This window comes from Myiozetetes cayanensis, unplaced genomic scaffold (genome assembly GCF_022539395.1).
Source record: "Myiozetetes cayanensis isolate MyiCay16 unplaced genomic scaffold, myiCay2020 scf6-25, whole genome shotgun sequence".
Taxonomy (NCBI): Eukaryota; Metazoa; Chordata; class Aves; order Passeriformes; family Tyrannidae; genus Myiozetetes; species Myiozetetes cayanensis.
In genome coordinates, this window is record NW_026087853.1 from 14,367,820 (window position 1) to 14,388,878 (window position 21,059).

The following is a 21,059-nucleotide window of genomic DNA, read 5'->3' on the forward strand; positions in this document are numbered from 1 at the left end:
AGGAGGCTAGAATGAGAGGATCTTTAAGGTCCATTCCAACCCAAACCTATTTGTGATTCTATGAATTTTTGATCTCTGTATCATCTCCTATCCAATCACAAAGAGTCTCAAGCAAAGATAAGACTTAGGACTGTCTGAAGTATTTTTAAAAATATATTTCAACAAGCAATTTTATAGATTCTTAGATCTAGTTTCATTATCCCATTTTGAACTACCACTGATTTCTTAGAGTTTTCTGACCTAAAATTCTGTTTACTGGATACATTTCTTCATCAGATTTAACTGTGACATCATTTTCCCCAATACCCCTTTTTTAAAACCATGAAAACATCTGTAAAAGCCATGAAACAGAGTATCATACAGCATTCATAGATCCTCAGTTAGTTCTTTTGCTCATACTTGAGCCTTTTCCTCAGCGATGGCACTAGTTTGGGGTTCTCTATCAGAACACATAATTTAGTGACTGGTAACACTAAAAATTTGTTGATCTTAGCTTAACTTGTATCAATAGGTTAGAGAACCAAACAAAACCGATAGAAAGGTTTATGATCACACTGCACTGTCTTTATCCTTTTCTTAAAAACAGCATTATTTTTAGTTTGATTTCCTAAGGGTTTTTTTCTTTATTAGTATATTCCATGCAGGCATGTGTTATCTTTTCCCATCCTAAGTACTCGAGATAAAAGTCCTAAGGCCAATATGATTATGTACAAAGGAACTCACCTTATAAAAGTTCATTAGCATCAGTAACAATAGTAATACAACAGTATTCACCAACAAGTATCCAACCTCATATAGATTTTCATAGCTTTGCTACAAAACCAGAGCATTTATACAAACTTCTGGCTCTCAATATAAGGAAAATAGCCATTTTTCTAGACTGTTAAGGAAAAAAATGCACCATTCAGCCATTTACTCATCCCTAGCCAAGATTTTCTTTGTGTAACAAAATACATTCTCACTCAGCATTACAAGTTTTTTTACAGTTTTAATATATTGTTCTAGCAGATCGGGTTTTTTTGTTTAACATGGTCTTCAGTTTTAAGTTACTATTTCAAACAGAATTAAGTACTCTGTAGATCAGATAGAAAACTTTTGTCACAGATGAATTGCAAAGCAAATTATCTTTCCACTGACAGCCCACACGGCTATTTTTTGCCACTTTTCCCAAAGGTTTTATTTAAACATAGACAAAGACAACACATTGCTGTTTTATGTGAAAAAAAGCAACCCTCTACTGCCAAAGCCGGTGTTTCACACACGGAGAGGGGAAAAAAAGAACTAAATAAACTCTTGAGAGGCCATTTGTTTGTGTAAGTTAATATCTGTGAAATTAATAGACTCAAAATTGTGCTCATCTTCACCTAAAAAAGTAAGGTCAGTTCCCAGCATCAGCAGCTCCAGGAAGTCTCACTGCCAACTAGAACGGAACATGGCACAGAACCATTAAATACATCGTGTGAACTCAAGATTTCGAGATAAAGGATCTTCCTGAACTTTGCTCATGGCACTCTGAACAAACAGCAGAGCATGGATAAAGGCTCCAGACTTTGGAAAGTATTACAATCAGAACTCAGAAACAATTTTATAGCTGCATAACGTTGCAAAAGCTAGGAGTTAACAAATTCTGGAATTTTGTACAGAAGTTACTCTGAAGCACAATTACTGGATTTTAAACTTACTGAAAATATTATCCAATCTTCTTAGAGATTACTCTTGTAAGTACTTTTTTTATCCTGCAGATTAATACTTTACACAGGATACAAAATGCAGTTTGAGAACAAATCAGTAAGATGGAGCAGATACAACATTAAGATAGAGCCAGATTAACACTAGGGGAAAGTTTAGGTATTCTAGCTTTAAGTGGGCTATTTGTAACGTACTTCAACTAACCTCCATTTAAAAAAAAAATTCAAGACTGTTCTCTAAATCAAACTTGTTAAAAAAACCCAAACAACTCAAAGTAAAAACAACCACACAGGAAACAAAATGAACAAAACCAAATAAACCCACAGTTGCCTATCTTATTTTAGAACAAGAGAATGACTTTTACATATTTTGTATTCTTTGGCAGAGAATCTATGAAACCAGAACACGTCCTGACAAACTGAACCTTTGCTGAGAAGTGTTCATAATCGTAAACTCATTTATAAGGTGTTATGTGGGAGATGCCAAGTCGCAACAATTTGAAAGTCAACAACATGGAATGTATCAACAGAATTATGAATGAAAACAGTAGCAGTTATTTACATTTTTAGGGTAGCTAACTGCTCTTTATGAATTAGGTTTCCCTGTATAAATTAGAAAACTACAAAATGTCAGAACTGGGAGAAATCTCCATTTTTTGTAAAAGTTCAAGTGAAAACACCTTTGGAGCACTTTCCTTAGACAATTGCGTATTGCTCGTATAAAAGGTCTCTTATCCTATAGAAGTCCTGACAGAGACAGCCTTCCAATCCAATGCGCCCTGTTTCAGTCTGCAACAAAAGACATGTTTTGATTTATTAGCTTTACACTGAGAAACTTAATTTTCATTTAGAATATTGTTTACCAAAGAGCATGAGATACAGGACACCTACCCTGCGAACAGCCACCAGATTGTTGCACACAAGCACTCCTCCCACAAATTCAGCTTGTATGCCTTCTCGCAAGAGAACCTGCTTGAAGTCAGACAGTCTTGGCTCATTCATAAACACAGACTGATGTCCAAGAACCTTGAAAACAACACACACAATTTTAATACTTCTATTTAATACCTTTCATTTTCACAAAGATCTCATTACTGCATAGGCAGCAGTGCAGCCTAGACCCCAGGACTATAAATTACTGAAGACAAATGGAAAGCTGACAATGAAGACCCCTCTTCCAAGCCATGCCATGCCAGGGACAGAGCTGCAGGAAGCTGTACTGCTGATCACTACATACTTCTGTGATGGTTGCCATGAATCTGAACAGACTTTAGGTTTGTCTCCACAGTTATCGAGCTCCTAGAAAAGACTACACTCAGGCCTGTGAAACAGTATCTTAAAAAGCAACTCTAGGATTAAAAGGCATTGGAATCGTTCAACAAAAAGATAAAATGATATCTCCTCATATGCAAAGTATTTTGAGCAAAGACAAATTTATAGAAAAGCTAAATTTAATGAACTCTCAAATCACTACTGTAGAAGCAGATGTATGAATGTCAAAGATCTGTATCTCAAGTATGTATTTTCCACAGCATCAACAAAACATAGTAAAAAGTGACTAAACACCAAATAATACGCTAATTAAAATCTTTTCTTCATAAATACATGGCACTGTATGCTAGGCACTGTTAGTAGATGTGAAAGACCATCCTCACTGATAAGCATAAATTCTGAACAAAGCACAGAACCATGTTTAACAAAGAGAAAATCAAACATGAAAATCCAGTTTCAGTTAGGCTTCCAGTTGAGCTAAGATCAGTATCCACTGCTAAGCACGAGAAAAACATAAATGAATGCAGAGCTCTTCATAAAAAAAATTCAGATCAGCATCATTTCTGTACCTCATGAGGTGGCAGAGGTTCCAAAGTAGGGATAATTTCACTCTCCTCGCACATCTCCTTGTCATCGTCACCGAAGAGGCTTTTCATGGCCTTCTGCTGCGCAATCACACTCGAGTCTGAAGAAGGCACGTCCACTTGCATCTCTAAGTCTTCGTCTTCCCTCAACTCTCCCTCTTCCAAAATGACTCCAGTATCCACTTTTGAAACCCGCATATCCAGAACACCATCTATCCAAGCCAACTCAGCATCCTTGGCTTTACAGAATTGCAGGGAGCTGACAAGAGAGTCTTTTAACCTGACCTGGGTTCAACAAAAATAAAAGCAGCAGAGATCAATACTTTTCTTGTCTTGGTTAAAATAAACAAGAATATCTATGACTGCAAGCCTGAGCTAAATTTACAGCAAGAGCATTAATTTCTTTTTAAAAAATCAGAAACCTTTTTTGCAGCCATGGAGTTCCTTAGTTTGTCTTAGCAAATTCATGGAAAGTTTTTTATAGATACATTTAGGTTACTGAAGAGCAGTTCCAAATTTCAACCCTCCAAAAAATGATAATTAATATTTTGTTGTAAGGAAGGATTTTGTAAATATCAGACTTTGGAGTGACTTTACCCTGGCTCCTATGGTGCTCTCGAGGACTTTAAGCCCTACTCTTAAAGATTGTTCTCCACCTAAGATGGGACACGATTTCTATAGTGGAATCAAGGCTGCAACTGTATGAAAGATACAGCAACTAACTACCCATCTGCAGCACAGTCCACTCAAAAGACACTGCAATTCTGATGCTTCACTCGTATCTATTATTTTCAAATTCAGTGTTTCCACTGTACTTCTCCTGTGTCATTTCTAACATACTAGCAATTCCTATAGCTTTAAAAAAAACCCCACAAAAACCAAAACATCGACAACTAGCAGACAAAATGCAGAAAACAAGCTGTTTCAAGTCTGAATTTTCTGCTTCCTACAGGGTAACAGGTTTTTCTCTGGAAAGCAGAAGTACCTCTTTCAACAATTCCACCAACGTTTTTCTACTACCTTTAAAAGGACAAAGGGATAATGGACTAATGCAAAAAGTTTCTCTGAGACACTTCCCTCTAAACAATTTCAAAAACTGAACTGGGACCATACACAATTTTTACAAAATTCACAAAAGTTATCCAAGTTAACTTATTTATGACTTCATACGTTGCATTTACTTTTCATGGCTAGCAGAGAGCAATACATTATGACAAGCTCACTTTTCAAGTTTAATCTCGTAAGCTTTTTTGGGGGGATATGAGTGTCTTATTTATTTTTATTGTTAACTTGCCCCTAACTTCACATATTTATTCTTAGGTACTGTTTAAGTATGAAGGATTTTTTTTCTCTTTGATCTCTAAGGCTCCCTTTCAGATTTCAAAGAGGATCCTGAATTGCAACTAGTATACAATGGTACTCTAAATAAAGGCATTATAAATTTATTAATACCTCGGTAAAGAAAACTGGTGTTCCCATGGACACCAGCCTTGCCTTTTGCACTACATGTAAAAACACACTGATCTCATGTTTAAGCTTTCAAATACTAATGAATAATAAACATCAGAAGAATGTTTACCTAAGAAGACAGAAAAACACTAATGCCTTGATCGCACAAAACCACACAGGTAGTACCTCCTCTCCTCTCCCAAAGAAGTGAGGGCCAAATCAGAGCCTGCCAGTACAGCTCTAGCACAATCCACAGCAGTCACACAGCTAACGAACTCCAGTTCCTTACCTGGTAAATGTGAGTTTCGCTGGTTGCATCTACAGTTTCATGAAGTTTGGGCATGTAAACTTTAATATCTTTTCCACCAAAAGCTCTGCAACATTCTGCAAGGTCCTGACTGGCCTCAGGTGGTCCATGGACAATGACCAGTTGTCTTGGTTTCATTTGGTTAATAATTTTTTTAATTGAGTCCCCATCTGAACGTCCTTCATAGTCAATGTATGTAACTCTGGCTCTAGTTTGAATTAAAAACCCAAGAATATTATTTTTTAGTTTAAAAGATTAAACCTTTTAGTGCTCCAAAATACTTAAGACAGAAGATATTTTTAAACTATTCTACATCAGCAAAAGCTGACAGCACAAGGTATATTATGGATGAGTAAAATACAGAGTTGTAAAATATCAGCATGCATTGTGTAATTAACACTATAAATTCACCAAATTCAGTCCCATAGTTATCCAGAACATGAGATAAGCATATCTGAATATGTTACCCTTTTAACAAAATATGGTTTAGTACCTATGCTAACACATTATTGTACCATTTTTTCTACATCTTCCAGTTGTCTCCATCAGACAAACCAGATTTCTTCAGAGTGGGGAACTGTAAGGCTCTACCATGTTCCCAGAAAGACTAGTAAAAAACTTGGCTCGGGAAAAATAAACAAAAAGCAAGTCCTTTTCCACTTTCTTAAATCCAAGCTATCCTTTCACCAAGTTCACACTGTACCCATGCCACTATTCAAGCAGAATTGACAAGAACAAAGCCACTCACTTAATTTCCATGGATTCTGTTGCAGAAATACATTTGGTAGGAACATCTGATAAATCCTGGTCCATAGGCTCCTCTCCATTTGTCAAACCAGACTCTAATTTGCTTTTTTCTTCTTCTGTTGCTTGAAGTTCTGGAACCAGAAAATCCTCGGGTCTAAAGAATGAAAGGCATTTTGCTTTTAATAGTCTTAGAGTAAAACCAAAGCACTACCTAACATAAAAACAAACAAAGCTGACTACTCCTACTGAGATTTTTTATAACTGTTATTGCCAACAATTTTATTATGCTTGCCTACACTATTTCCATACTTGAACAGAGCTCATTTGGGATATATCACCTTCCTATCTTAAAAAAAGAACTTTAATAACTCTGGAAATACTAGCAAGTCAAGAATTTCTAGCAAGTATTCCTTATGCAGAGAGGACAAATATTACTAGATTTTTCTAGGACGAACAGCGCTTTTTCTCCTCATAAATTTATCAATATATGTGTAATTTAAAGCAGAAAAAATTCAGGTTAAAAAAAAATTAAAATCTTCAAAGATTAAAAAAAAAAAGGCCTGGAGTTAAAATATATCCTAAGAGGTGTGAACACAGATCATGGTTCAGCACTCTGCAGCTTCAATCCTATCATAAGCTTCTTGTGAGACTTAGCAGTTGGAAAGAGTATATAACAGTGCTGCAAAAGAGACAAAATGATGATTTTGTTTTTTAATGACTTCTATTTTTTAATTATTTCACAGCTACTACATGTTAGTATATATTGCTACCACACACTTGATAATCTCGCCGTATTCATCCCATTTAATTCTTTCTTCGGGGGCTGGAAACATTGGATAAGATTTCTTTGCCTGTTTGAAGAAGCTTCCTTTTCGGCTACCTTCGCCTTTCATCATCAAATCATGTTTGGTCTTATGTACAGTTGGCTGATCAATATCCTCTTCAGCATCACTCTCATCACTGGAGTCGATATCTGCCCTGAAATGACATTCAAAAAAAACCAAACCCTAGCACTTCTTGTTTAATTCAGGATTCATATTACATAAACACACTGACTGGAAAATAACAGCTGACATAACACTAACCGAGACCAAGGGCAGTTTATGTGTCGGAGAAGGAGCTCACAGATAAATGGCAGATGAAACAGGCCTGTCAGAACAACGGATTGAAGGCAACCCCTCCCAATTCCTCAGTGCCCCCACACAAGTCTACCAAAACTATAATTTTCATTTTTCCCTGTAAACAGTATGAGGAGCAGAATGATCACACAGAAATCTCAACTCTGATCGTTACAGCAGAATGCAGGAACATCAAATACTTACTCTTTAGACTGCTCTAACTTCTTAGCTGCTTCTTTCTTTAGCTTCTCCTTTTCTAGATAATCTTCAAGTTCTTTTCCTTCCAACTTGACACGTTTTCTCAACTGCAGGTAGAGTTAAAATTAATGTTATTGTGAGTAGCTGACATGATTTTAATACTTCTCCTACATGCTGCTGCTAAGAATATTTGTACTTGGGTACCAAGGACAAGTACAACTTGTATGTCACATACAAGACAAGATTATGCAAATGTTCAGCACATCAGCAAGGGAACATCGTGATTATATCAATCAATAGAGTCTATGTTAACAGAAAAGCACTTCTAAAAATATTAAAATCAATTAAGCATTACAAAAAGTTCTTGAAAGACCTTCTGGAAGTCTCTCTCCAGCAAGTGAAGGCAAATACTCTGAGATGACCAGTGATTTTTAATTTTCCTATCAGTAATATCAAACCACAAGAATCTGGCAAAGTCATACCAGCTGGCAAAACAATGGTATATTTTGTTTCTTGCTTTCTGAAAATCAAATTCGAATATAGGTCACTTTCAATTAAACTAAATTCTAGTAATAATCTAATACTGTAATTCAATGCTTCCAGTCAAATCTAAAACTAAAATAAAGCTGCTTCATCAGGATTGAAATTATCACTGCAATCACAGGGAGCTCCCACAAATTAACAAGGTTTACCAGAGAGAAGTAGACACAGGTACCCAGATTATTGAAAGCAAGAACAAAAATTGTATTATAATTTCTACAGTTTGCTTATCTTTCTAATCCTGGTGTGATATACTAATTTGACTAATTCTCCCCTCACCCAAACCAGGAGTATTTTCCAGCAAGACTAATCCACTGTATATGGTGATACATAACTGCAAGCAGATTTTTTTATTATAACAAAAATGGGAAGTGAAGTGTTGCCTAAAGATAAATATTTAGAAGGAATTTCATGCTCAGTTCAATGGAGTATTAATTTTGCCACACCATCAAAAGGTTCCCAATATGAGACATATTTTCATGTATATTTATCCACAACTGATTAAATGTGCACCAGACTGGTTTCAGATTTCTCTCCATTACTAGAAGCATTCTCAAATCAAAAAGGAAACTTAAGTTCAGTTTTGCCCCCATTCCCCAGATGGCCAACAATAAACACTTTGAGACATAGAGACAATTCTTACCTCAATATCTATAACTTTTTCAGAGGGATTATCAATCAGGAATCGTGCTAATGTTCCAGGTGTAGTGCGGTAAGTTAAAATTATAGAGTTTTTGGAATCCTGGCACCACTGAATGAAAAGATCTCTAGAAAACCCACACTCCAAGTCAGGCTGACTGGCAAGAACAACTTTTGGACTAGGCACTCGAGCCAGATCAGATAGACTGTGACATAAGGAGAGATGGCGGAACTGAAAAGGGTTGTTTCGCTTGTCTTCAAAGCACCTCATCAACTTGTCACTCATCCACTCGACCTAAAATATGTAGTAACAAAGAGTGAGCTGTAAGAATACAAGTTCTACAATTAATGCACAAACACAATATGAAGTACAGGATGCAGTTGGCTCATGATTACACCAATGCTTCTCAGCAAGCATAGAAATAATGCTGAGCACGAACAACACCTACAAATACTCTACAACAAAAAAATACTTAAGTCCTCCTTTTTAGCAGCTATAAACTATGCTAACAAGTCTTGTGATAAAAAGAGAAATGAGTATCAAGAAACATATCCATAGCCATGACTGGACTGTTAGACTGTTACTTGATCAAAAGAACTGAGACACAAATATGCACTACAGAATAAAGACACTCCCCCAGTATTTTGCCATTTTTCACTGTTAAAAAGAAAAGCTTTTGCATACACATTCCTCTTCATAGTTGCATTTTAAAACCAAAACAAACCTGTGATTTAGAGAATTCCACTACATTGTAGCTGACATTATTCAGAAGTGCTAGAGAGTAGACTCCCAGTCCCGCATCTTTGGTTCTCCAGATCTGATCAAGAAGCTGAGCAAGTTCCAGAACTCTGCCTGCTGTATCCACGGCTATTAATACATTTCCATCTCCTCGTAATGTCTCCAAAACATTAGCTGAGAAGAATTAAAAACAAAATAAAAGCCTACTTATACTTTGAACCAAAGTTAGAATCAGCCTAAGGATGGAAAGCCTGAGTTAAGAATTAAATCAACAGCCCACCTGAAGTGCATGTACACTAATGCACGCAGTATGGGCAACAAACAAGAGGAGCTGGAGGCAATTGTGCAGCAGGAAGGCTATGATGTAGTCGCCATCACAGAAACATGGTGGGATGACTCGCATGTCTGGAGTGCTGCTATGGAAGGCTATAAGCTCTTCAGGAAGAACAGGCAGGGGAGGAGAGGTGGAGGGGTGGCTTTATATGTTAGAGACTCTCTGGACCCTGTTGAACTTGAGGTCAGCAACAATAAGGTTGAGTGCCTGTGGATCAAAATCAGGGGAAGACCAACAAGACTGACATCATCATGGGTGTCTGTTACAGACCGCCCTACCAGGATGATGAAGGGGATGAATTATTCTACAAGCAGCTGGCGGATGTCTCAAAATTGTCAGCCCTTGTCCTTGTAGGTGACTTTAACCTGCCGGATATCTGCTGGGAGCTCAATACTGCAGAGAAGAGGCAGTCTAGGAATTTCCTGGAGTGTATAGAGGACAATTTCCTTCATCAACTGGTAAATGAACCTACCAGGGGTAAGGCCCCACTAGACCTGCTGTTTACAAACAGAGAGGAGCTGGTGGGAGATATAGTGGTTGAAGGCCGCCTAGGAAATAGTGATCATGAAATAATAGAATTTTCAATACTCAGAGATTCAAGGAGAAACAACAATAAAACCTCTACGCTGGACTTTCGGAGGGCAGATTTTGACCTATTCAGAAGTCTAGTCCAGAGCATACCCTTGGGAAACAACCCTTGAAAACAAGGGAGTCCAGGAGGGATGGATGTGCTTCAAGCAGGAAGTTTTGAGTGCACAGGAACAGGCCATACCGGTGTGCCGAAAGGCAAGCCAGCGGGAAGACAACCAGCCTGGTTAAACAGGGAGATTCTGAAGGAAATCAGGGATAAAAAGAGAGTTTATCGACTATGGAAGAGAGGGCTGGCTACTTACGAAGAATTCAGGAAGACAGCTAGATCATGCAGAAAGAAAATCAGGGATACAAAAGCGCAATTTGAAGTTAAATTGGCCACTTCTGTTAGGGATAACAAAAAGTCCTTCTATAAATACATTAATAACAAAAGGAGGGGCAAAGATAACCTCCATTCTTTGATGGACTCGGAGGGAAACATAGTTAATAGAGATGAGGAGAAGGCTGAGGTACTTAACACCTACTTTGCCTCAGTTTTTACCAGTAAGACAGGTGGCCCTCAAGGCAACTGGCCTCTGGAGCTGGTAGACAGAGAGAGGAAACCAAATAGCCCCCTGTATTCCAGGAGGAAATAGTTAGTGACTTACTGAGCCACCTGGATCCTCACAAGTCTATGGGACCAGATGGGATCCATCCTAGGGTAATGAGGGAGCTGGCAGAAGAGCTTGCCAAGCCGCTCTCCATTATCTTCCAACAGTCCTGGCTCACTGGGGAGGTCCCACATGATTGGAAGTTGGCAAATATCACCCCAATCCATAAAAAGGCTGCAAGGCTGACCCTGGTAACTACAGGCCTGTCAGCCTGACCTCGGTGCCTGGCAGAGTTATGGAACAGATCATCCTGTGTGCAATCACACAGCACCTACAAGATGGACAAGGGATCAGACCCAGCCAGCACGGGTTTAGGAGAGGCAGATCCTGCTTGACCAACCTGATCTCCTTTTACGATCAGGTGACTCACCTGGTGGACGAGGGGAAGGCTGTGGATGTGGTCTATCTGGACTTCAGCAAAGCCTTTGACACTGTCTCCCATAATATACTCCTGGAAAAGCTGGCAGCCCATGGCTTGGACAGGGGCACTCTGTGCTGGGTTAAGAACTGGCTGGAGGGCCGGGCCCAGAGAGTGCTGGGTGAACGGGGCTGCATCCAGCTGGCGACCGGTCACCAGTGGTGTCCCCAGGGATCAGTGCTGGGCCCAGTCCTGTTTAACATCTTTATCGATGACCTAGATGAGGGATTGAGTCCATCATCAGCAAATTTGCTGATGACACCAAGTTGGGAGGGAGTGTCAACCTACCAGAAGGCAGGAGGGCTCTGCAGAGGGACCTGGATAGACTGGAGAGATGGGCTGACTCCAATGGGATGAAGTTCAACAAGGCCAAGTGCCAGGTCCTGCACTTTGGCCACAACAACCCCCTGCAGCGCTACAGGCTGGGGACAGAGTGGCTGGAGAGCAGCGAGGTGGAAAGGGACCTGGGGGTGCTGATTGACAGGAAGCTGAACATGAGCCAGCAGTGTGCCCAGGTGGCCAAGAAGGCCAATGGCATCCTGGCTTGCATCAAGAACAGTGTGGCCAGCAGGAGCAGGGAAGTGATCCTTCCCCTGTACTCTGCGTTGGTGAGGCCGCACCTTGAGTATTGTGTTCAGCTCTGGGCCCCTCAGTTCAGGAAGGACATTGAGGTGCTGGAGCAGGTTCAGAGAAGAGCAACCAGGCTGGTGAAGGGACTTGAGCACAAGTCCTATGAGGAGAGGCTGAGGGAGCTGGGATTGTTTAGTCTAGAGAAGAGAAGGCTTAGAGGTGACCTCATCACTCTCTTCAACTACCTGAAGGGAAGTTATAGCCAGGTGGGGGTTGGTCTCTTCTCCCAGGCAACCAAAAACAGGACAAGGGGACATGGGCTCAAGCTCTGCCAGGGGAAGTTTAGGTTAGATGTTAGGAAGAAATGTTTGTGGTGTAGCTTGGGGTTTTTTTGTTTGTTACACCACACTAGCAATCATAATCAAGAGCATACTGAACACAGAAATAAACTGAACTTCAAAAGACATCCAAAGCTACATTTCCACCAAAATTAAAAGGGAGCTGGAGCTTTCTCTATCTGAAGATCTCACTGCCTTGATACCTTTTCTTTCTGGTTTTTTTGGTGTTTTTTTTTTTTTTTAATTAAAAAACATCAGTAAAATGGAGTTTTAAAAAAGAATATGCTGAGGAAGGTAATTTAAAAATCCCCAAAGCCATTTATCAATGCTTTCAAATATGATTCATTGTTTTTAGGAAAACATTTAACTCACAGGATCAGTACAACCAGAAAAGAGTAATTCAAAATTTGTTAAATTTTAATAAGGGTTCTTAGTTTAGATGCTGATGAATTCTGCACAGAAAAATAATTTGCAGGGGCTAATAAACCACATTACTGCTATTTTTCAAGCCCAAACAATACATACTCAGAAGCTGTTCATCCCTTTGCTTCCTCCTGGGTTGTACATAAGTAGCATTAAATGAATCTGTAATAAGCAATGAAGGCCTGCTCAACATTTCCAAGGAACATCCGTTCAGATGGCTGTGAAAAAAAGGCAAAAATCTCACTTTTTGCATTTCTATTTTGTGAGAAAAAATAAGACAGCTAGCTTCCAGATATTTGCATGTACAGAAATCAAACTCCTCAGCTGCTGAATGCTTCCTACTTCAAACTTACAAAAAAATAAAAATGAATGGAATAAAGAAACACAGAGCTAATGCTTGTTTCAAACCAATTAATCTTGGTGCAAGCAAAATTAGTGGATCTTACTAGCACTGGAAATGCACTTCTGCTTCCATACCTCTTTATCACACACTAAATCATGCATACCTAACACAACACATAAGAAACATTGCCATATTGAACTTACATCTCCCTCTTGTGGTTGAAATCAACTGCATAAACAATTTCTTCCTCTCCATCCTTGACAATCTTCCAAATTGTGCCTCCTATCATGTGACCAGCTGGCAATGGTGTGATTGACAAACCATGTCCTTTGCCTACAAAAGTTTTCAGTATTTTAGGTACATTACATGTATTAAAACCCATTACTCTGAACAAGAGATAGTAACTTCAAACAACTGAACACCTAAATTATTACTCAGACAAAAAGTCAACTGAAGTAGGAAAAAGCAGTAATATCTGTCCTTACCATCTAATCAGTAACTTCAAAATCTGTTGCAATTCACTTCTCTATTTCCTCCAGAATAAAGAAACTAAAATGCAGACTCCTTCCTCCCTCCACCTCTCACCAATACTCAGAGGCACTGCAGAGCTGCTGTGCCTATAGACCTAAACAATAGTAAATTATAAAGCAAACATATCACCTGAAAGCAAGTGCACTGGTGAAACTCAGATCCCTCTCCGGGGCTACACTGAATGATTACTGCATCATTCACTGTTGAGGTACTTAGAGAAACTTACAGAAATTACACAGTCAGGAAGTCTTCCAGAATGACAAACACAAGTCAAACCACAGCAGGAAAGGTGTTCATGTGCTGAAGTCATACAGATGACAGAACTTTTCAGCACCTGATGCATTTTTTTAATGTGCTGTTGCTCCTTGCCACTGATACCAGCCTGCATCTTTGTCAGATTAAAACTAGACCACCCATGACCATTATTCACTGACTCTGCTGCATGAAGTGCACAGTAGTAGTTAAAAATTAAACATTATCTTCTCAAATACCACCATCTAGTCTTTTCAAATCATCACCATTAGATATGAAAAAAGTTAGTTGTTTAAAAAAAAAGTTGGATACTAAAACTACTTTTTAGATGTAAAAATTGGCAGCACAGACATAGGCTTGCTACAAATATCTTGAGAAGAGGCCAGCCCTCTTTCCAGGATTACATCCTATTTCCATTTTTCAAAGAACAAGGTAAGTATTTTGGCAAGCACCATTCATAAACTGAGTTACTGCATTTCAGAGACAAAGTGGCGGTGGTCAGCTTGTACGTGTCCCTGTTCAAGAAGAAGGTTTTCATTTCATTCTGATCTTTACATTCAACGAGAGTGAAAAGCTGCTGATTCTCCAGCTGCCACAGTTCCTAGGAATCAACTACACCAAGTACAACTGAGACAGTGAAGACTCCTCATTAAATCATCCACATGCTGTAACTTCATCTCTGCAACACATCCCTGCTATAGAAAACCTTCCTTTGTGTTACTGCTTATGAAGACTTCTGAGCTATCTACCACTAAGCATAAGTAAATGCTTTTGATAGACATGAGCAAATTAAAGAAAAGTTACAAGAAAACAAAAGAGAAACAAATGTCTCCCAACATGCTTTGACAGGACCTCCTCCACATAAATGAAAATTCTACCCATTTCTGCCTACAGTTACTGAGGCAAACATTCAGCTGATACAGATTGACACAGGGCTAATTCAATCAGCACTGCAAGGTACACATTTCAGAACTTACTGACTTCAAAAATGTTACTTTAACTCTTAATGACTCTGTTGCCTTTAAATAAAAGTAATTTCTTGAGGCTTTGGAGAAAATGTTACCTTTCAAGTTCACAATCTGAGAAAACTTCAGCTGTTGTATCTTATCAAAGGCTGCATCTACATCATCCAATGTAAAGAGCGTGAAATCTTCGGTATTATGGCGGGACTAAAATAAAAAAGAGGTACAGAGCATTCAAACACTCCACTATAACAAAGATGTTGTGTAGGAAAGTACCAACTTAAATGTACCTGGTAGAGATCATACATAAACATCTGTCCCATTTTATATACAGGAATAGTTGCATAAATGGCACAATTCAACCCCATTTTTCCAACTGCATATGGAAGTGCACCGAGGTGTAGAGGGTCGGGATGGGAAAGAAGAACAGCATCAACCTGGTGTACATGCCTATAAAGACAGGGACAACAACAGCCATTGAGAGGAGTTCAATACGGTGTTATGTACCTCCTGTTAGAGCTATTTTGAGAATACATACGCAGTCTGCATGCCGAACAACAAAACTGAAACCCTCTGAGGCTCCAGAAAGCTTTAACAATCATAAGTAAAAGTTACAGGTATCTCCTAATGTTCAAGTACTTAAAAATGCAAGTGACTTTTGAAAGATCTAAATTTCACATCAAATTCCTGATTAAAAGGACCTTAATATATATGTGGACTCCAGAAAGCAAATTTACTGAGGGACCAAAAATATTATCAGTGCAGGTGTGCTGCAAATTGTTTATACACCTAAAAACAGACCACAACGTTTTTTTCTGATGAGAAAGACCAGCTAAAAGAACCAAGGACACAACAATTTTTAAATTGATAAGGATCAAATCAAACTCTATTTCTACAAAAAAAGAAAAGGTCAAATATATCATTTAAGAAAAGTGGTACGTCATTTTGGAGGGGTTATTACTTTTAAAAACAGATCTTTTTTTCCTGAAAAGTGTTGCCTAAAATAAGAACTCAGATTAATAACTTTCTGCATTTCATAATTGAAAAATTTGAGGGTATAAAACATACGTAACAAATGAAAACACAACTTGGGTTGAAAGCTTTTTGTTCCCTTGCACAGTAACTTGGGCACATACATTCTTCTTGATGGCTGTTATGAAAAAGTGAATTTCATCTAATTGCTTCTCAGATACTCAAAAAATGTTATAAATTATCCTTAGCACCTAAGAATCCTCCATTAAAAGACTTCAAACACGGCAAGACTGGCAACGCCAGAAAAGTGAATCTGTAAAACTTGCATCTCAAAGCTTAGCTTTTAGTTTCAGTCCTAACTTGGTAATCAGCAAAGCTGCTTGCTGGACACCTGCAGAAGTTCAGTACTAAAGTCTAGATGGGTTTTGTTTTGTCGGTTGTTCCATTCCCTCTGCACAGCTGGAGGGCAGAAGCCGTTTTCCTGACTGAAGGTCTGTTCAACTTGAAACAAAAGGCAAGAGTTGAACCACTTTGTATTCAGCCTACACACACTGAGGCTTCTTCCATTTAAAACCATTCTAAATCAGTTTAGAGCCAAGGTCAGTGTCCCATAAACTCTGCTGTGTCACATTTATGGAAAAAAAAAAACAAACAAAACATCCAAGCCAAAACAAGCACAGAGCAGTTCAAGAATTACAGTTAATAGAGGTAACTAACTGGACTGACAAGAAAAAATCCCAAGTTTTTACTGGAAAGGCTTCAGCAGTGTAATTCCCTTCACATAAAACACACACCAAAGAAAAAAACAGAAGAACAATTTTGTATTTAACATCACATACACATATCATTGCACGGAATTTTGAAAACTTTCAAGACAGTACAAAGCCTATTAAAAAAAAAAAAAAAGGTGTGTATGAACTGAACTACTTACTTCCTCAGAGAATCAATAATATCCATAGAAAAGTTTTCATCCCAGCCACAGTCCAAAAGAAAACGAAATTCATCTACTTGCAACAAATAACAAAGGGCAGATTCCTCCTGCACCCCTGAAAGCGTGGTCAACTTGATAATCGATGTCATTTTCCTCTCCAAGTGTTTAATCTCCAGAAGAACTAATCTGAAGGGGGCAGAAGGAAATGCCTCACTGACTAACACAATGTAAAAAGTCTATTTACTTAGACCTAGCTTCGTACGTTCCTGAAAATATGCAGGATAACTGTGTTAATAGTGTTCGATACAGCTGCTGGATATCAATTAAGTCTCAAATATTAACGTTCGACCGCTATAAGTCTTCTGTTATTAGAAAGAGGGGTTTTGTTGTTTGGGTTTTTTTTTTACAATATAGAACTATACACAGCTTAAAAACCCAACCAAACAAAAACGGTCGCAAGAAGCAGCCCAGTTAGCAGCCGCTCCCCGGGGCCGGACGGGGGCAGTGGGGATGGCGCACCCAGGGCCGCGGCCCCTACAACGCCCCGGGGGTCCGGGGCTCCAGCGCCCGCCGGGCCCTGCGGTCCGGGCCCGGCCTGCCGGGGCGAGTCTCGCCGGGTGTGGACGGCGTTCCGGGTGCGAGCCCTGTGCCCACTGCAGTCGGCGAAGGAGAGGACGAGGAGGGAGCGGAGGACGGGGAGGAAGCGCCGCTCCCCGAGGCGCTCAGCCCGGCCCGGCGCGCGCAGTGACCGCCGCCATCTTGCGGGAGGCGGGGAGGACGGGGCGGGGCGAAGAGCGGAAGGGTGGCGGGCGGCACTACCGCGAGCCCGCCGGGGGGGGGGAGAAACGTGCCCCCCCCGTCCCTGCTCGGGCTGTGGTCGCTGCCAGCTCGCCAGTTCCCGGTGCCCTTGGAGCGGCCGCGGCGGGCCCGGCGCGAGCGGCGGTAACGGTGGGGCCGGGGGAGGGGGAAGCGCTGGGACCGATGTGACGCTTCCTCGGGAGCTCCTCGTGCTGTCCCCAACCCCTCCGGCCGGGACGCGGCGCCTCAGCCTTGGAGCTTTAAGATGCTCTTGCCCCTGCGGCCGGGGTCCCAGGCGGGCGGGGGCAGCGGAGCCGGGCGGTGGCGGGGCCCTGCCGGGGGCAGCGCGGCCCGGGCCGCTCTCGGGGCCGGCGTCGGGGTCGGTGCGGGGGCAGCGCCTCCCGCCCGCTCGGCAGGGCGCGGGTGCGCGGCCGCCCCGCGGGGGAAGCGGCGGCGCTGGTGTCCGCCCGACCGCGGGGCCCGGCGCTGTGGGACACGGCCTTGGCGTCGAGCTTAACTCCCTGACCTGGAAGGGTTCGGTTGGGTGGGAAAGGTTCGCTGTGCCTGTTTGTTCTGGAGAAGGGAAGACTGAGAGGGGGTGCATATGAATATAAATATCACAAGGGCGAGTGCCAAGTGCATGGGGACACGCTTTTTTCAGTGGTGCCCAGCGACAGGACGGGGAGCAATGGCCATAAACTCAAACACAAGAAGTTCCACCTTAACATGAGGAAGAACTTTACGTTAAGTTTGGCAGAACACTGAAACAGGCGGTCCGGAGAGGTCATGGAGTCTCCCTCTCTGGAAGCATTCCAAACCCACCTGGACACGTTCCTGTGTCACCTGCTCTGGGTGACCCTGCCTTTGCAGGCAGGTTGGACTAGATGATCTCCAGAGGTCCCTTCCAACCCTAACGATTTTGGAAGTGTCCTCCCTTATCTGTCAGCTCCCTGCTGAACCTGCAGCTTGTCTTTCAGTCTTGATACTGGTAATAAGGCATCCATCTACAGGAATTTAAATTATAGGCATGTTTGTTTTACATGGATGTGTTCTGTTTTACAGAACAGCAAACTTGTGTAGAGTTGCTTTAATGGGTAGATAGCTCTAGAACCTTTAAAAATTGAATTGTTTCATCAGGGATATCTTAAAAGAGATGTTCTATTTCTCTCTCTGTTTTAGGATTAAATCCTCTTTCCCAGGGTGAAGAGTTAATTAGGATTATTTTTAAGAAACACAGGTATGGGTTGAGAACAGCACATGTCTCTAGGAAGTGTGTGATGGCATTCATGTTTCTTATGTGGTTGTAGAATCCTAGTAAGTGAGAGTAAAGGTTCCAACTATGCAACAGTTTCCATGTGCAGATTTATTAGTAACTCTTACCTATTATGCTTTTCTTTCTAGCAGTCATGGTGAATTTACCACAAGTTGTGCGTGATCACTGGGTCCACATCTTAGTTCCCTTGGGATTTGTGATTGGATGCTATTTGGACAGATGGAATGATGAAAAACTGGCAACCTTCAGAAACAAGAGCTTATTATACAAAAGGTCTGCTTTAGGATGCCTCTTAAATACATACATATAGTTATTTTCAAAGTGCTTCTGTGTTCTTTCTGAGAGTTTTAAGTATGAACAAAAACCCCAACAGTCAAAATATTAAAGGAAAGGAATCCCTAAAAATTTCATCAAGCATTTGTGAAGTGTTTTAAGTCACTAAATTGGGTCTTTAGGAGCCAACTTTGTTAGGAAAGAAAGGATTATTAATTGCTATCAAGTTCCTAGCCATGAAATGTGTAAAACACTATTTTGTCTCTCTCTCTAAAAGTTCAGTGGGAAACATAGTGCTTGAATTTTAGTTTTCTGTCTTAAATTTATCACATCACTTTTTAACTAAATACTTGAATAAATGTATGTTATTAAAAATAATAACCAATATTTTCCAAATTAACTTCTTTCGGCAACTGCTGTATTTTCACTGAATGATGTGATTATATACACTGATGAGTTTGGGTTTACTGGCTGTGACTTCTCAGGGAGAATTTAGATTAGAGAACTTCAGGCATTGCCTCATCTATGTCAGTTCTAATTCTGTATTAGATCATAGGGTTAGCAAAACAAGAAGAAAAATCATGTTGCATAGTATGGATTAATAATAGGAATGATACCAGTTTGCAGATGATTTTTTTTTCAACTCTGGTCTTACCTAAATTTTTGAGTAAGAAAGAAAACTTAAGACATAATCCACCCCACAGGTACATTAGCACTTTTTTTTTTACAGCAGTTGCTGTGAACTGGGGTGCTGTTTAAGTATCTTGCAAAAATACCCTCTGATTTCACACCTACTTCTCTTCCCACTAAAGTAATGAATTATTGTGTTTAAAAGAATTAGAGTTTTTCATTATGGATCAGATTAAAAGTCTGTTAACTCCTTAGAGGTCAGCTGTTTTGTGCTATCATTTAAATGAATGGAAATAAGAGGACTCTGTTCAAGCTTTGGGAAGAAAATAGGTTTATCAGTATTAAAAGATTTTTAACTGACAACTATTGCAAGGAAAGTTAAATTTATACAGAAATCTCAAAATTAAGCTATTGTAGAATAAATTACATTTATTAATAACTATTCTATCAAAAAAATCCTAATTTTAGTCTCTTCCCTCTATCTTTCTTATTTCTACACAGGGAGTTGAAGCCTGGTGAAGAGGTGACATGGAGATAAGAGCTGCCGATGAAATGGAAGACATTTTTGTTTGATTCATCATCTTATCTCACACGTTGAAAGAACAGGATTATGATTTTTACCCTGAGAGCATACTACAGAAAAGGACACCTGCAATTCCTCAGTGCTAGTTTAATTTCCAATGTTACTTTTTGAAGTTGATTTAATTAAATGACTTAGAGGTGTCCAGGAATTCCATTAGTCCGTAAGTGTTGAGAACATTTTGTCCTGTACTCTGGAAGTGAGGAGGAAGAATTATGTAATAAAGAAAAGCTATGCAAAAATAATTCATGCTGTTATTTATCTGTATGGTGTGGAATCTATGTATTTGAATGGATTTTATGTAGGCAGCTGCTGGGCTGGCCCTGCCTGGCCTCTTCTGTCAGCAGTGGCTCATCCCCTAATTTATGAACTAACCTTCAAAGGAATACTTCACATAGACCCAGAATGTGGTTGGCGGTTGCTTGTGTTTTTTAATTGAATGTGGACAAGTTTATTTTTGGATTTTCTCTTTAGGCTTGTTTAGAACAGGGGCGAGTGGGTGCTGCGGCTTTGAGACAGGAAGGGGAAGGTGCGAGGGATGGGCAGCTGGTGAGCACAGGCGGCGTGGAGCTCTGTGTCATGGGGGGAACAGGAAGGGGAAGGTGCGAGGGATGGGCAGCTGGTGAGCACAGGCGGCGTGGAGCTCTGTGTCATGGGGGGAACAGGAAGGGGAAGGTGCGAGGGATGGGCAGCTGGTGAGCACAGGCGGCGTGGAGCTCTTTGCCGTGGGAGGAGCAGGCGTTCCCGGGGCAGGAGGGGTTCGGGGTTTCGGGGTCGCGGGGCGGTGTAGGACGCGCCGCTGGATGGGCGGGACACCCTGCTGGATGGGCGGGACGCGCCGCTGGATGGGCGGGACGCGCCGCTGGATGAGCGGGACACCATGCTGGATGGGCGGGACACCCTGCTGGA

The 21,059-nt window shown here is 40.6% G+C and overlaps 2 protein-coding genes across 4 annotated transcripts; one reads left to right on the top strand and one right to left on the bottom strand.

Annotated features, from left to right (window-relative positions):
- Positions 1–968: 968 nt before the first annotated feature.
- CPSF2 (cleavage and polyadenylation specific factor 2) lies at positions 969–17,353 on the bottom strand. Its single transcript, XM_050337278.1, has 14 exons — positions 16,597–17,353; positions 14,984–15,143; positions 14,795–14,900; positions 13,152–13,281; positions 12,708–12,823; positions 9,268–9,455; positions 8,547–8,837; positions 7,370–7,470; positions 6,825–7,025; positions 6,049–6,201; positions 5,283–5,508; positions 3,530–3,829; positions 2,580–2,714; positions 969–2,477 (listed from the first exon to the last, which is right to left on the bottom strand). The coding sequence occupies exons 1-14, from the start codon at positions 16,743–16,745 to the stop codon at positions 2,385–2,387; spliced, it is 2,349 nt and encodes a 782-aa protein (XP_050193235.1). The 5' UTR covers positions 16,746–17,353; the 3' UTR covers positions 969–2,384.
- A 39-nt stretch (positions 17,354–17,392) lies between these two features.
- On the top strand, positions 17,393–20,395 carry NDUFB1 (NADH:ubiquinone oxidoreductase subunit B1). 3 transcript variants are annotated; one of them, XM_050336809.1, is made up of 3 exons: positions 17,393–17,538; positions 18,799–18,940; positions 20,072–20,395. In XM_050336809.1, the coding sequence occupies exons 2-3, from the start codon at positions 18,801–18,803 to the stop codon at positions 20,106–20,108; spliced, it is 177 nt and encodes a 58-aa protein (XP_050192766.1). In that variant the 5' UTR covers positions 17,393–17,538; positions 18,799–18,800; the 3' UTR covers positions 20,109–20,395. The 3 variants fall into 3 exon arrangements, with proteins under 3 accessions (XP_050192766.1, XP_050192765.1, XP_050192767.1); XM_050336808.1 differs by having other exon boundaries at positions 17,415–17,538; positions 18,796–18,940; XM_050336810.1 differs by lacking the exon at positions 17,393–17,538 and adding an exon at positions 17,992–18,631 and having other exon boundaries at positions 18,796–18,940.
- The last annotated feature ends 664 nt before the right edge of the window (positions 20,396–21,059 follow it).

Excerpts from the sequence above, each read along its gene's own strand:
- CPSF2 (XM_050337278.1), bottom strand. The coding sequence starts at position 16,745 with ATGACATCGATTATCAAGTTGACCACGCTTTCAGGGGTGCAGGAGGAA. Across the intron at positions 14,901-14,983 it reads TTATGTATGATCTCTACCAG|TCCCGCCATAATACCGAAGA; the intron begins GTACATTTAAGT and ends TTTTTATTTTAG. Across the intron at positions 2,478-2,579 it reads ATCTGGTGGCTGTTCGCAGG|ACTGAAACAGGGCGCATTGG; the intron begins GTAGGTGTCCTG and ends CTTTTGTTGCAG.
- NDUFB1 (XM_050336809.1), top strand. The coding sequence starts at position 18,801 with ATGGTGAATTTACCACAAGTTGTGCGTGATCACTGGGTCCACATCTTA. Across the intron at positions 18,941-20,071 it reads AAGAGCTTATTATACAAAAG|GGAGTTGAAGCCTGGTGAAG; the intron begins GTCTGCTTTAGG and ends ATTTCTACACAG.